Here is a 13,052-nt window from a genome sequence, read left to right as displayed (position 1 = left end):
GCGCAGCATACAATGCATGCGATTGCAGACAAAGCATGCAACAAACAATGAACCGACACCGGATGGTCGTGCCGGGAGTCCTTATAAGTGTCACTAATTGTAACGACCAGCACCTGCGAGGCAGCAGGCAGGGCTGACAGCGCTACCCGGTGGTCGCCAATCCGAACGTGTCAGTCCGCCAAGGCTCGGGACGACCAGCACCTGTGCAGGTGCAGGCGGGGACGACAGCGCCACCCGTTGGTCGCCAACCAGATCATGACAGTACCCCCCCCCCCCCTTCAAGGGACTGCTTCCAGAAGTCGCGACAGTCTCCCAAAAGGTCCACTCGCCAGGGAACAATGATGGAGACGGCAACCGCTGCCTCTCCAGCATACGACGGGCGGCGGCCTGATGGGAACGGGACTCGGCCTGGGGTGGACGAAGATCATGGGCGTGAGTGCGATCCCTCTCGCACATTCACGCGATGACGCATGGCTCAACGCGGACGTCGAACTGCCAGGTGCAGAGTGGCACCCCGGACGGCCGTGTTGGACTAGGTCTCGGCCGGACGCCGTCGTGGGAGTGAACTGCCCGGCACCGGGGAAACGAGACCAGTCCTGAGCCGCTTCGGGATCCAGCGGTGAATGGGGTCTCAGACTGACGTTGACACGGACGTTGCACGGCTCGTCGTGGATGTGACTCAATTCAACATGCACGACGATAATGTGGATGGACGTGGGCGTGCACTGCCAGACACCCAGTGTCACCCTGGACGGCCACCTGGAAGGAGATCTCGGCCGGACGTTGACGTTACGGCTCGTCGAGTGACGCAATTCAAACTCGAGGAGGCGTGGGCTAACGTGGAAGTAGCATTGCCAGGCACAGGGTGGAAATGAGGCGGGTCCGTTGTACCTGCGGGATCCCATGGTTGGTCCGGTCATTTTGTCACGGTTTGCAAGGTGGTGATGGCGGGTGCGGATCCCAAAAAGCAGGAAGGAGGGAGCAGGAGGTTGTTTGACAAATTGTATTAAAATAAAGGTCAGCAGGAACAAAATGTAAAACATCAAAATGATCTGAACAGAAAAAAGTATCAAAAGAAAACCAAGTGTAAAAGTCCGCCAAGGCTAAACAAACACATGCACAGCATACAATGCATGCGATTGTAGACAAAGCATGCAACAAACAATGAACCGACACCGGATGGTCGTGCCGGGAGTCCTTTTAAGTGTCACTAATTGTAACGACCAGCACCTGCGAGGCAGCGGGCAGGGCTGACAGCGCCACCCGTTGGTCGCCAACCAGATCATGACAATACATACTCCTTATGAATAAATGAATGTGGTTCTTGAGCTGCCTATCCTCATATGGATTTGGTTTATTTTTTCCAGTATGTGACTCACTCAATCAGTCCTGACATGTTGTAATTGTCTTTTATATGTATATACAGTATGATCAAGTATAACTTCATTCCTTACTCTCTAACACTGTCAAATGGAAACACATCAATAAATATGAAGTGTTTCTTGGGGGCTATCAAACAACACTACTCTCCCAGCCATCTTCAGGCAATGCACCCTGAACCAGTTACCAGCAAACCGCAGTCAATATCGACCAAAATGAAACATTACAACGCAATAAAGCACACACACAAGCACGCAGAGAGAAACACCAAGTACAGATGTTGGTTGCACTGCACATTCTCGCAAAGCAGACAGTTAAAGTTAAAGGGGCAAAAGCCACAAATTGGACTTAGAATGTGCGAGAGTATCAATAGACAGAGAGACAGAATCACCCTAGGCCAGCAATGACCTCAGCTAAAATTATCCCGCTGCTACTTTACACTGCTATACCAACACCTATTTAGCATCATGAATACTCTTGGTTGATAGCGGATAATATTGACAAATGTTCACCTTTGTCAATATCAAACATTTTGGGCTCATGTGAAAAAATGGTTGCAGCATGTAGCAAACGTTAGTAAATTTTATATGATGATGTCTTCAGTAAATATTTCAAAAGAAGAAATTGTCATAATATAATTCACAGTTTAGCCTTTCGTGTATCCTATGGCCAGTTATTTCCATCTTGTAACATGGTGCATGTTATTTGTATGCATTGTGATCTGTAGCGAGAAAGGGGAACAGGTGGCGGAGAAACTAGAGATGTTGAGATATGCCCTGGAAAGGAGAGGAATGAAGATCAGTCGCAGCAAGACAGAATATATGTGTGTGAATGAGAGGGATCCAAGTGCAAGAGTGATGCTACAGAGAAAAGAGATAAAGAAGGTGGAGGATTTTAAGTACTTTGGGTCAACTGTCCAGAGCAATGGAGAGTGTGGAAAAGAGGTGAAGACGTGTGTCCAGGCAGGCTGGAGCGGCTGGAGAAAAATGTCAGGTGTGATGTGTGATAGGAGGGTTTCAGCTAGGATGAAATGAAAAGTGTATAAAACAGTGGTGAGACCAGCCATGATGTTTGGACTGGAGACAGTGCTACTGAAGAAAAGAAAGGAAGCAGAGCTGGTGGTCGCAGAGGTGAACATGTTGAGGTTTTCTTAGGGAGTGACCAGATTGGATAGGATCAGGAATGAGTACATTAGAGGGACAACTCATATTAGAGGCTTTGGAGAGAAGATCAGAGAGGCCAGACAGATATGGTTTGGACATGTCCAGAGGAGAGAGAGTGACTATATCGGGAGAAGGATGCTGCGCCTTGAACTGCCAGGCAGGAGACCGAGAGGAAGACCGAAGAGGAGGTTTATGGATGTTGTCAAAGAGGACATGAAGGTAGCTGGTGTGAGAGAAGAGGATGCACAAAACCAGGATATATGGAGGACATTGATTTGCTGTAGCGACCCCTGAAGGGAAAAGCCGAAAGGAAAAGAAGAAGAACATAGTGCATGTAATTTTACACCACGGAGCATCAGTCTGAAATCCAAGAAACAATAATTTATGACTGTACTACAATAAATTTAAGGTGACTATAAACAGTTAGGAATACTTTACCTGAAATACCTATTTTGGTGCACACAAAAATCTGTACTACACAAAGATAGAAAACAAAAAAAAATTACATAACCAGCCATAGCTAAACTGATTCTTTCTTATACAGTGGTGCCTTCACATAATATATGAGTTTAATCTGTTCCGTGACCACACTCATAACACATAACAGGGCCAGACCCAAATGGATTTTTCAAGGTCAACACTGTTGCTGATTTTTGGCTGGGAAAAATATGCATTAACTGATTAACCGACCAATGAATTTAAAAATATATATAATGTATCAAATATATTTTCACTCCAGTGCATTTATGGCCATCAATTATACAGGGATTTGGCCATCCATGATTTTTGACCATGAATGGTCAAGGTAGGCTATAAATATACTGCTAAAAACGTCCTCCCTGCTAAACAAAGTTACACAAACATTAATCCTTGTCATGTGTGTTACCATTGTCAGATTGAATATACAAAGACTGGCTTTTAAATGTCATGTCCATATCAATAGTCTTGACACATTTCATTAAACACATTTAAAGGACAACCAACACCAATTTTTGTTGTTTCCTAACTGACATCAGAAAAACGTTTTATAGCATCTAAAATACCCAAAACACGCAGGCTGATATTTTTAGTCAAATGCAAAACACCAATAAAAATGCCAAAACTGCCACAAATGAGCTTGAAACTGGGGAGATTCCCAGATGTCCCGCCCTCTTGTTCGTGATGTCACTATGGGTCACACACTGATGTCACTATGGGTCACTATGGGTCACACACTGCTTCAGAATCAAAACAATGGCTTTCAGAGAGGTATGATTCGGAGAAGATGCTTTCTTGTAAGTAATTCAGTTATGAATATGATTCAAATAGTTCTGAAGAGGAAAGCATAAATGTTTGGAATCGATTAAAGAAGTCCTTCCGTATGATTTCGAGCTGTCTGCAAGGGATGAAACCGGTGAAGATCTGGACTCCGATGTAGCGCCCAGAAAATGCACAAGATGGCGAACAAGCTGCGTTTTGTCCAGTATATGAAATTGGCTTACACCTTCTTTCTGCGTGTTACCGCAATTGGCTGCCACACGATTCACCATCGCCTTATTTATGTAGTTTTCCTTCTAATTTCGCGATCATCACTGTGTTTTCAGATGAAAAAAGTACCCAAAATGCATTGTGTGTCGCTTTCTCGGTCGGGGGCGTTCCGAATGTGACGTCACTTCGGGCATCGTCATCAACTCGAAAACAAGACTTCCTGAATATTCAGCGCGAGTCTTAAAACGTAAAATATAGCTATATGCGATGAAATCTTTGAAGTGATTTTACAAATTATGGACGCAACTTGTTCGGAGGTGTTGGTTGTCCTTTACGGATACAAGGTTATTGAATAGATTTATGTGTAATAAATGATGAAGCCAGTGTTATTTGTGAACAACTGACGTAAATTGCTAGGGTGAATAAAATAATCGGCAAACATTGGTCATTTGGCCACGTATTTCAGCCAATGTTTCAAGAGTTCATCCATCCATTTTCTGATTCGCTTTATTGTCTTTCTCCAATCATGGCTTCCCAAATGTGTGAAAAGAAAAAAAAATCTTGCCTCCTTGAAAAAAACATGTGGGGGTTTTAAGACAAGCATCTATCTAAAGCACTGCTCTTCATAGAAACTTACGGGGGGAGCATAATGAAATATTAAATCAAATTCAACAATTTTGCATCTTTATTCATGCTTTATGAGCCTCTTTCCATCGTGCATGGCTTGCCCCCCTAGGTGCCGTATATAACCCGATTTACTGCCCAGTAAGATGCAATAACATTAAGGCATTTTCTGAAGATGATAAAGAATATTTACTTGTGAGCATTGCTATATTTTCTGTCAACATTTGTTTCTACACCGTTGGTCAAATGTCCGTTACTTAAGTGGCGATAACAAAGTGTACATTTACGTGCCATCAGAGCAGGAAGATAACTCACCTATCCATGGCTATTGGAATACACCGATGCAGATGGCCACACACGGGCAACATTTGTGACACAAAGAGACGAAATCTACACATATTATTTGCTGCCATCAATGAATCACATTATATTCATGTCACTCACAACTCTAATAAAACAAATGTTTTCCTCCTTGCTCCAAAAGTGTGGCTCTTGCAAAGAGAGCATGGGCATAACACAGAGCAATGTTAAGTTCCAATGTTATCATCAAATACTGTTTTGAGATTGTAAAAGGGGCGTCATAGAAATCCCATTGTGGTTTTTAACAAACACAACGTGCAATTCTCTTTGTTTTAGCTTTTTTTGAAAACAAACTTCAACTGCGAGTGGCAACAAATTGGTTTCCTTTTTGCGGCAATTGCTCACTATCTGCCCTTCTGGTGCTTGTTGTGAGTTGAGTCACAACCACCCTGTATTAAGACAGTGTCCTTGTTTGTCAGTTCTTGAAGTACCACATAGACATACAACTGTGTTGATGAATGATGAGATGAACACAGCATTGTGTACTGTTCTCTACACATCACTACACAACAGTTGCAACAGCTCACACACAGGTTCACAAACATGGGTGAGTACTCACAATATCTGCAAACATGATGAGAGTTGACCTCCCATTCGGGTATCTGTGTTTTCTATTTCAATGTCTCTAATGTAGTGCTATAACACTTCTTCCTACTGCTTTTCGTTCTCAGCATGTGTGCTTCTATGCAATTATTTTACCCGCTGTTCATTTTGACCTCTTGACCTCACACATAGAAATGTGACCTTTGTGTTCAACAGTGAGCGCGTGCGTGCGTGTGTATGTGTGTGTGAGTGTGTGTGTGTGTATGCGTGCATGCACGCATATGTGTCGGTATGACACCCCCACAACTTACACAATGACATGTGAAACCCCTCCTCAACTTACACATGACATGAGGCGCAGCCGCGTGAAATGTGTTGTGATGTCCCTTTCATGGGAATCTAGTGTATGACTCGTGAGGAGACGCTGCCCCCCTTTGACCTGCCCCGATTCATTGTCATGTGGTTGCACACATTGCTATACCGCTAATCATATGGTGTACAGAAACACACAACACATGTACACGCTAAGAATTCAATGTAAACAAATGCCACCGGTGCAACTACCACAATTATTTCTGTTGATGATGTGTCTTAGTTTTACTTCAATCAAATGGTTCTAAATGATCATTTGAGTCATTACTATTAAATGACTGGTGAGCATTACTGATCGATATTCATATTCATATTTCCTGATAATTATGGAGGGGGTAAGGACATTTGAAAGCGAACCTAACCAGGTTCAGATACAGATTTTTTCCTGTGGCGTGTAGGATTAGGCATGTCTAAATCCACTTAAATCTGCTGTCAAAATGATAAGGCCTCTTTTTTTGTATTCCCCCATCTGAAATATAGGTCATACATAGCTGCACAGAGGAAGACACTTGCCATGTGTTCACAAATGTTGAGCAGTGCTGCATTCACAACAAAGAAAGCATACTCGTACTGAAAAAGCCCCACTACCATCAACAGTGCTTTGTCGTTTCCCTGGGCAACAAGAGAGGAATCTACCAAGAGGCAAGTTGAGAATGGAGGAGAGGAGCTGGAGGGGAAAGAGGAGTGCTTGATCAAAAGTACAAAAGACATCACAATCTTCAGCAAGTATTTCTGGAAGACTTCCTGACGTTTTGCTGCAGTTGGAGGAGCCGGTCGCTACAGTCGTAATGTAACATACAGTTCAGACTCTATCTGCACTGGCAGCCCATCTCGTTGCTTGTATCTGCAAATTCAAATTTGATCCTATCCAAGGGTTGACTCGAATATTTAACAAGATAAGAATGCTCTCTTTGATGTCAATGTCAGTAAGGTTATTTGAACTGGCCAGTAGGGTTTGCGGGGCGGATGATGTATGCTTGAAAAAAAAATGTTGATTTAGTGTAATATTATGCTACTATTCATCATATTTAAAATAAGTGGTGCAAAGTACATTAGTACCTTCATACATTGAGAGTATCTGCAACATGAAGTCCAAGATGGCGCCCGAGTAGGCAGCCGTCAGCAAGTGCTCTCATGAGCCTTGCTTTTTTTTGTTGTTTTTGTCTTGTTTTTTGTGTTTTCTTTTGTTACTTTGTGTTGTTGTGCGTCGGTGTGGAATGGATACGGATTGTTTTCAGCATTTTTGGCCACAACATTCATCATTTCGGCAGCATGACAATGCCAGTACTGTTTTTGAATGGGAGGAATGTCTGTGCCATTTGACTGTCATCGCTGGACAGCTTTGGGGCCATTGTGCTTTTTTTGCGCCTGTAATGGAACAACGGAAAGGTCGGTGCTGTTGGACAGTCTGCGGCTGGATGGATGCATGGATTGAGGAGCCCCCGATAAGAAGAAAGGAGAGTCAGCGCAGAGTGCCGATGTGTATGTGGAACTGTCACGGGTTGGAATTGAAGCGGATTTACGTGGGACAGGAGATGTGAGGCAATCTCTTAGGTCAATGGATGCTACCGCTGCATGTTTGTTTTCAACATTTAGCTCCCTGATCCACTGCAGAAAAGGATGCTTTGATCCTCTCCTCTTTCATCTAGAACTGCTTCATGTCACAAAGAGGGCACCGAAAGTGCTGAAGAATGAATGACTCTCTGTGTCTTTGTGTTGTCATATTATTTGTTAATTAGGTTTTTTTTTTGTTTTTTGACTTCAAGATGCCGCTGCAAGAGTGGCTGCCTTTGCAGCAGCTCCTGTGTCATGATGCCAAAAAAAAAATTTCTTTTAGCATCATGTATCCTGTATTTTCTTTTTCTACTTCTTTCTTTCCTTTTCTCTTACTTTCATAACTTTGCTGCTGTGAAATGCAAATTTCTCCACTGTAAGACGAGTAAAGGCACATCCAATCCAATCCAATGTTTTAGAAGTTGAATCTCATATCTAACCATTCGGTAGCCTTGTTCAGATGTGTTAAATCCTATAAATAAACCCACAAGAAGAAGCAATCATGATATAATGAAGGGGCATCCAAACAATTCGGTTTGATCAGGTTTGTTTCATGATCGGCAACTAATATGAGAGACATTCCATTGCACATTTTCATTTTCAAAAACAGTTCTCTTTTTTTCAATTTGCCAAAAGTATCGTTCTCCATATTTACACATTTACATTACCTCGGCTTGACATCATCCTGGTTCTTCTGATGTAAACATATTCAATCATTTTTGTGACCGCCCTCAATTTTCACTGGGCCTTGCTCGTGATACAGAGTGGCATCTGTTGTAAGAGCTGGCACTGTGCCAGCCCCAAAGCATCATTCTGGCAACAGGACTCAGTCATGCCACTGGATTTATTTTTGACCGAATCATCAGCTGATGCTCAATCTCTCTTAGCCGTTTGCGATGCATGGCTTTACTGTCCATGGGAAATCATAAAAATGAGGAGGATATAATTCTAAGAGTGAGGAATATTTTCAGGTAAAAGAAAGAGAGCAAAGTGACAATGGGAACAAATACAATTCAAAATTTATAAGACTGTAGAATGCACACGGCTGTGTGGTGTACAAGTAAAATATACTTTCAGACCTATGAGTCATTGAAAAAGTGAAAGAGTAACACAAAAGGAAAGTATGTAACCATTTGTGATAAATATTTGTTTAAATTTGTGGCCTCAGTATTTTTCAGCAAACTCTTTCTGTCCATGCAATTAGACTCATAAATCGAACAACACTTCCTTTCTGATATTGCCAACAGGATGCCTAATAATCCTAATCTGTCACTGAAAATGTCAAAAATCATATCAGAAAGTCCTGCGACATTCAAGGCCAGTCGACCGAAGTGACAGAACGATTCATGTGATTCAGATGACAAGTGATGGACCAATTGGCCATGAATGTAACCATTCAAGCAATTAGTGCCATGACACATACATAAGTGATAATTACTCGTCTGGTCGTCCATGCAATTTCCTGAAGGCATTCAGAAGCAGTACAAGGGGGAAATGAAGCCCCCTCCCCGTCCCCTGCACCACCACTTCAACTTTAGGAAATGTGACATGGCTTTATGTGTTTTAAAATGATATTTGTCAGACAACACACAAAAGACGCAGAGACCTTGAGGACAAAACCAGCCACTTTCAATATTGTCACATATACAAGCAGAGATGTTTGCATTAATGAATGTTGAATTATTCACCAGATTACACAATGATGAACATGACTTTACATTACTTTATTTACATTCTTTAATTCAGGTGAAAATGACTGAATTCAGGCCATTATAAAGGTGGGTAATAATACTGGTCAAACAGTCATTGCAGCTGCAGGAAAAAAGGAGAAGTGATAGTTGCCTTCTAAAGTGGGGAAAAATCCCACTTTGCAGAGCGGAAAATATAGTGAGAATTAAGGAAATTCCAGAGGCCATATGACCTTTTGTCTTAGATATCGCAAGACCTACACACTGATGCCTCAGTGAGATTCCAATGGGGCTCAATGAGAGAAGTAGCTTATTTTCAGCATAACTTTTTCCAACATCTGCAAGGTAACAAACACCTGATTTCATAGAGCAAAGTGCTTAATGTTATAAAACTCTTTGATGTAGTATGGGGGGTCTAGTTTGGAATTGTAATGAAATCTGATATCATACACAGCAAACAATAGCATGAAAAAAAATCCAAGGGTACTTACGACAGTTCTCCTCATCACTGTTGTCGGAGCAGTCATCATCATCATCACATCTCCAAAGGGTTGGGATGCACCTTCCATTGTTGCACTTAAACTGCCCAGCTTCACACTGTGATTCTGTATGAATTCCTGTGTTTAATACAGCAAGGAGTCAGAAAAGTATCATTTCCTGTAATTTAGAAACAAAATTCTTATCAACAATGGCAATGAAAATTTAAAGGGTCTTTCTATATAACTATTTTAGCGCTGGCTCATTTTAGATTCTAACAATGGATGGTAAAACATGTTTTAATACCTTAAATGCAGTGTGGGGTCTAAAGTTTTAGTTTCCCTTTTATTTACATCATGTCACATCTAAAATGTGTTTGCATGCAGACGTGTTATTGAAATGCATGAATATATGTATTTTTTGTTCACTTCGTCATTGGACTACTTTGGCATCCCGTCTTGAAAGACTTAACAATGCAAATTCTACCACATATGTCAAACAAACAAACAAACAAACAAACAAACAAACAAATAAATAAATAAATAAATAAATAAATAAATAAATAAATATTAAATGTTCACCTCTGCCCATTGCCACACATCCTTCACGCTCTACATGTATAACACGTGCAGACTCCAGACTGTCCTTACTCGCTTGCGCAGGGCAGCTACACCTGCCTTCCAGCACAGTGTCACCACTCTGGTTCCCCTTTATTTGCGTGTGAGGGCAAGTCTGTTTTTCCCTTCTTTTGTTTCAAAACACGAGAACCACACGTCCCCGGTCGTCTAGCGGGTGCGTGATTACCACTCTCTCCCAATGAGGTGAAACGTCTTACCTTTCGCGCAATGGAGCTCCAAAAGCAGAAAATGAAATAATACGAGCTTGCCAAATTCTTTCCACATCTTGAAGTCCCTCGCTTGCTCATGCAGTAGAAACCCCGCCGAGTGACCCCCAAGACGTCACTGTGTCTGGTGTTGAAGCTCTCTATGTGTAAAATGTGTACGACCCGCTTTGGCACCCTCCTTTTTTCTCTCTCCCTTTCTCTGCCTCTGCCTCAGCAGCCGTTTGAATCAGTGACGTTTATGGGCGGGATGGCTGAGGCTCAGGGTGGTAAGTATGGTAATTGGCAGTTAGTTTAAAAACCAGCTTGGGGGGTCGTACCTGCTAACATTGCTGAGTCATGATGAGATGGACGCATCCCGGAATATGATGAAAATGGTTTCCTAACTTTGAGATTTGTCACCTGACTCCAAGGTTGCACCTGCTCAAAGTTATACTATGGTGTTGCTCATAAATGAACTAATGACATTGTTTTATCTGAAGTAAAATACAGTATACATATTAAACTATATAAGAAGTTGTCTCTTGAAACCTTGCAGGTGTCACATTTTGCGTGATGGTGATGGCGGGTGCGGATCCCAAAAAGCAGGCAGGAGGGAGCAGGAGGTTGTTTGACAAATTATATTAAAATAAAGTCAGCAGGAACAAAATGTAAAACATCAAAATAAACTGAACAGAAAAAATACAAAGGTCCGCCAATGTTAAACAACCACATGCACAGCATACTATGCATGCGATTGCAGACAAAGCATGCAATAAACAATGAACCGATACCGAATGGTCGTGCCGTGAGTCCTTTATAGTGTCACTGATTAAAACGACCAGCACCTGCGAGGCTGCAGGGAGGGCTGACGTCGCTACCCGTTGGTCGCCAATCCGAACGTGGCAGTCCGCCACTGATTGGGACGACAAGCACCTGTGCAGGTGCCGGCAGGGCCGACTGCGCCACCCGTTGGTCGCCAACCAGATCATGACAGTACCCCCCCTTCAAGGGGCTGCTTCCAGAAGTCCCAACAGTCTCCCAAAAGGTCCACTCGCCAGGGAACAATGGTGGAAACGGCAACCGCTGCCTCTCCAGCATACGACGGGCGGCGGCCTGATGGGAACGGGACTCGGCCTAGGGTGGACGAAGACGCGGCATGGATCGTCGTGGGCGTGAGTGCGATCCCTCTCGCACGTTCACGCGACGACGCATGGCTCAACGCGGACGTCGAACTGCCAGGCACAGAGTGGCACCCCGGACGGCCGTATGGGACCAGGTCTCGGCTGGACGCCGACGGTGGCGTGAACTGCCCGGCACCGGGGAAACGAGACCAGTCCTGAGCCGCTCCGGGATCCAGTGGTGAGTGGGGTCTCGGATTGACATTGACGCGGATGTTGCACGGCTCATCGTGGATGCGACTCAATTCGTCATGCACGACAACACCTTGGCTGGACGTGGGCGTGCACTGCCAGACACCCAGTGTCACCCTGGACGGCCACCTGGAAGGAGGTCTTGGCAGGACGTTGACGTGGAAGTTACGGCTGGTCGAGTGACGCAATTCAAACTCGACGAGGCGTGAGCTAACGTGGACGTAGCATTGCCAGGCACAGGGTGGAAATGAGACAGGTCCGTTGTACCTGCGGGATCCGATGGTTGGTCAGTTCATTCTGTCATGGTTTTGAGAGGGGGGCACTGTCACATCTCGTCGCCGTCCTGGGCGCGCCCTGCCCTGTCACGCACGCCGTCCAGGAACCAGCTGGTCACGGACCGTCGTCGTCGACAGTCACCCAGCTACCAGGTCGGGCAGGAGTTGTGGCTGTCCACGAGGGACCTTCGGCTAGCGGGGACTTAAGCCAAACTGGGCCCTCGCTTCACGGGTCCCTTCCCCATCGAGGCCATCCTCAGCCCGGTCTCGGTGAGGCTCCGGCTGCCACCCACCATGCGGATCCATCCCGTATTCCACGTTTCCCTCCTCAAGCCAGTGGAAACCAGCTCCTTAGCCCCCACGCCCACCCCCCCACGTCTCACCCGGATGTTGGACGACGGACCGGTCTACACTGTGCGGGAGATACTGGACTCCAGGCGCATGGGCATGGGAGTGCAGTACCTGGTCGACTGGGAGGGAAATGGACCGGAGGAACGTCAGTGGGTCCCACATTCCTGGATCCTCGACCCATCTCTCACCCGGGCGTTCCATGCGGCTCACCCATCCAAGCCTGGTGGGCCGCCGAGAGGCGTCCGTTGAGGGGGGGGGGGCACTGTCACATCTCGTTGCCGTCCTGGGCGCGCCCCGCCCCACCCATCACCTCCTCCGCTGCTCCATGGAGACGGTCTCTCACCTGGGCTCCGACAGCTGATTGTCATTCACTGATTGTGCCTTCTGACTATAAATGCCGATCGCACATTACCATCTCTGTCGGAGATTTCCGGAAGCTACCCTCGCGACTACCTTGCCGTCAGGTCTGCCATAGTTAGGCGCCCTCACTTACTTTCCCTTGTTTGTTACTTTGCATGCGTGTCTCAGTAAAGACTTTTGCTCCTGAAAATCTGTCTCGCCGTGTATTTCGGATCCAAACCTTCCCACCTTCCTTCGCCACTCGA

General features: G+C 44.8%; 1 protein-coding gene across 3 annotated transcripts in view; it reads right to left on the bottom strand.

Moving 5' to 3' along the window:
* lrp8 (low density lipoprotein receptor-related protein 8, apolipoprotein e receptor) overlaps positions 1-10,651 on the bottom strand; it is a 215,003-nt gene extending 204,352 nt beyond the window's left edge. For all 3 annotated transcript variants that reach the window (XM_089001780.1, XM_089001782.1, XM_089001781.1), the window contains exons 1-2: positions 10,464-10,651; positions 9,643-9,768 (exon numbers count right to left, since the gene is read on the bottom strand). In XM_089001780.1, the coding sequence (XP_088857906.1) occupies positions 9,643-9,768; positions 10,464-10,530 (193 nt within the window). In that variant the 5' untranslated portion in view covers positions 10,531-10,651. The remainder of the gene's footprint in view (positions 1-9,642; positions 9,769-10,463) is intronic.
* Between the last annotated feature and the right edge of the window lie 2,401 nt (positions 10,652-13,052).

The sequence above is a fragment of the Hippocampus bargibanti genome, linkage group LG07 (genome assembly GCF_051943395.1).
Source record: "Hippocampus bargibanti isolate YZ-2025 linkage group LG07, ASM5194339v1, whole genome shotgun sequence".
NCBI classification, from domain to species: domain Eukaryota; kingdom Metazoa; phylum Chordata; class Actinopteri; order Syngnathiformes; family Syngnathidae; genus Hippocampus; species Hippocampus bargibanti.
Note: the sequence above shows the minus strand (reverse complement) of the source record. Positions and strands in the feature narration are given on the sequence as shown.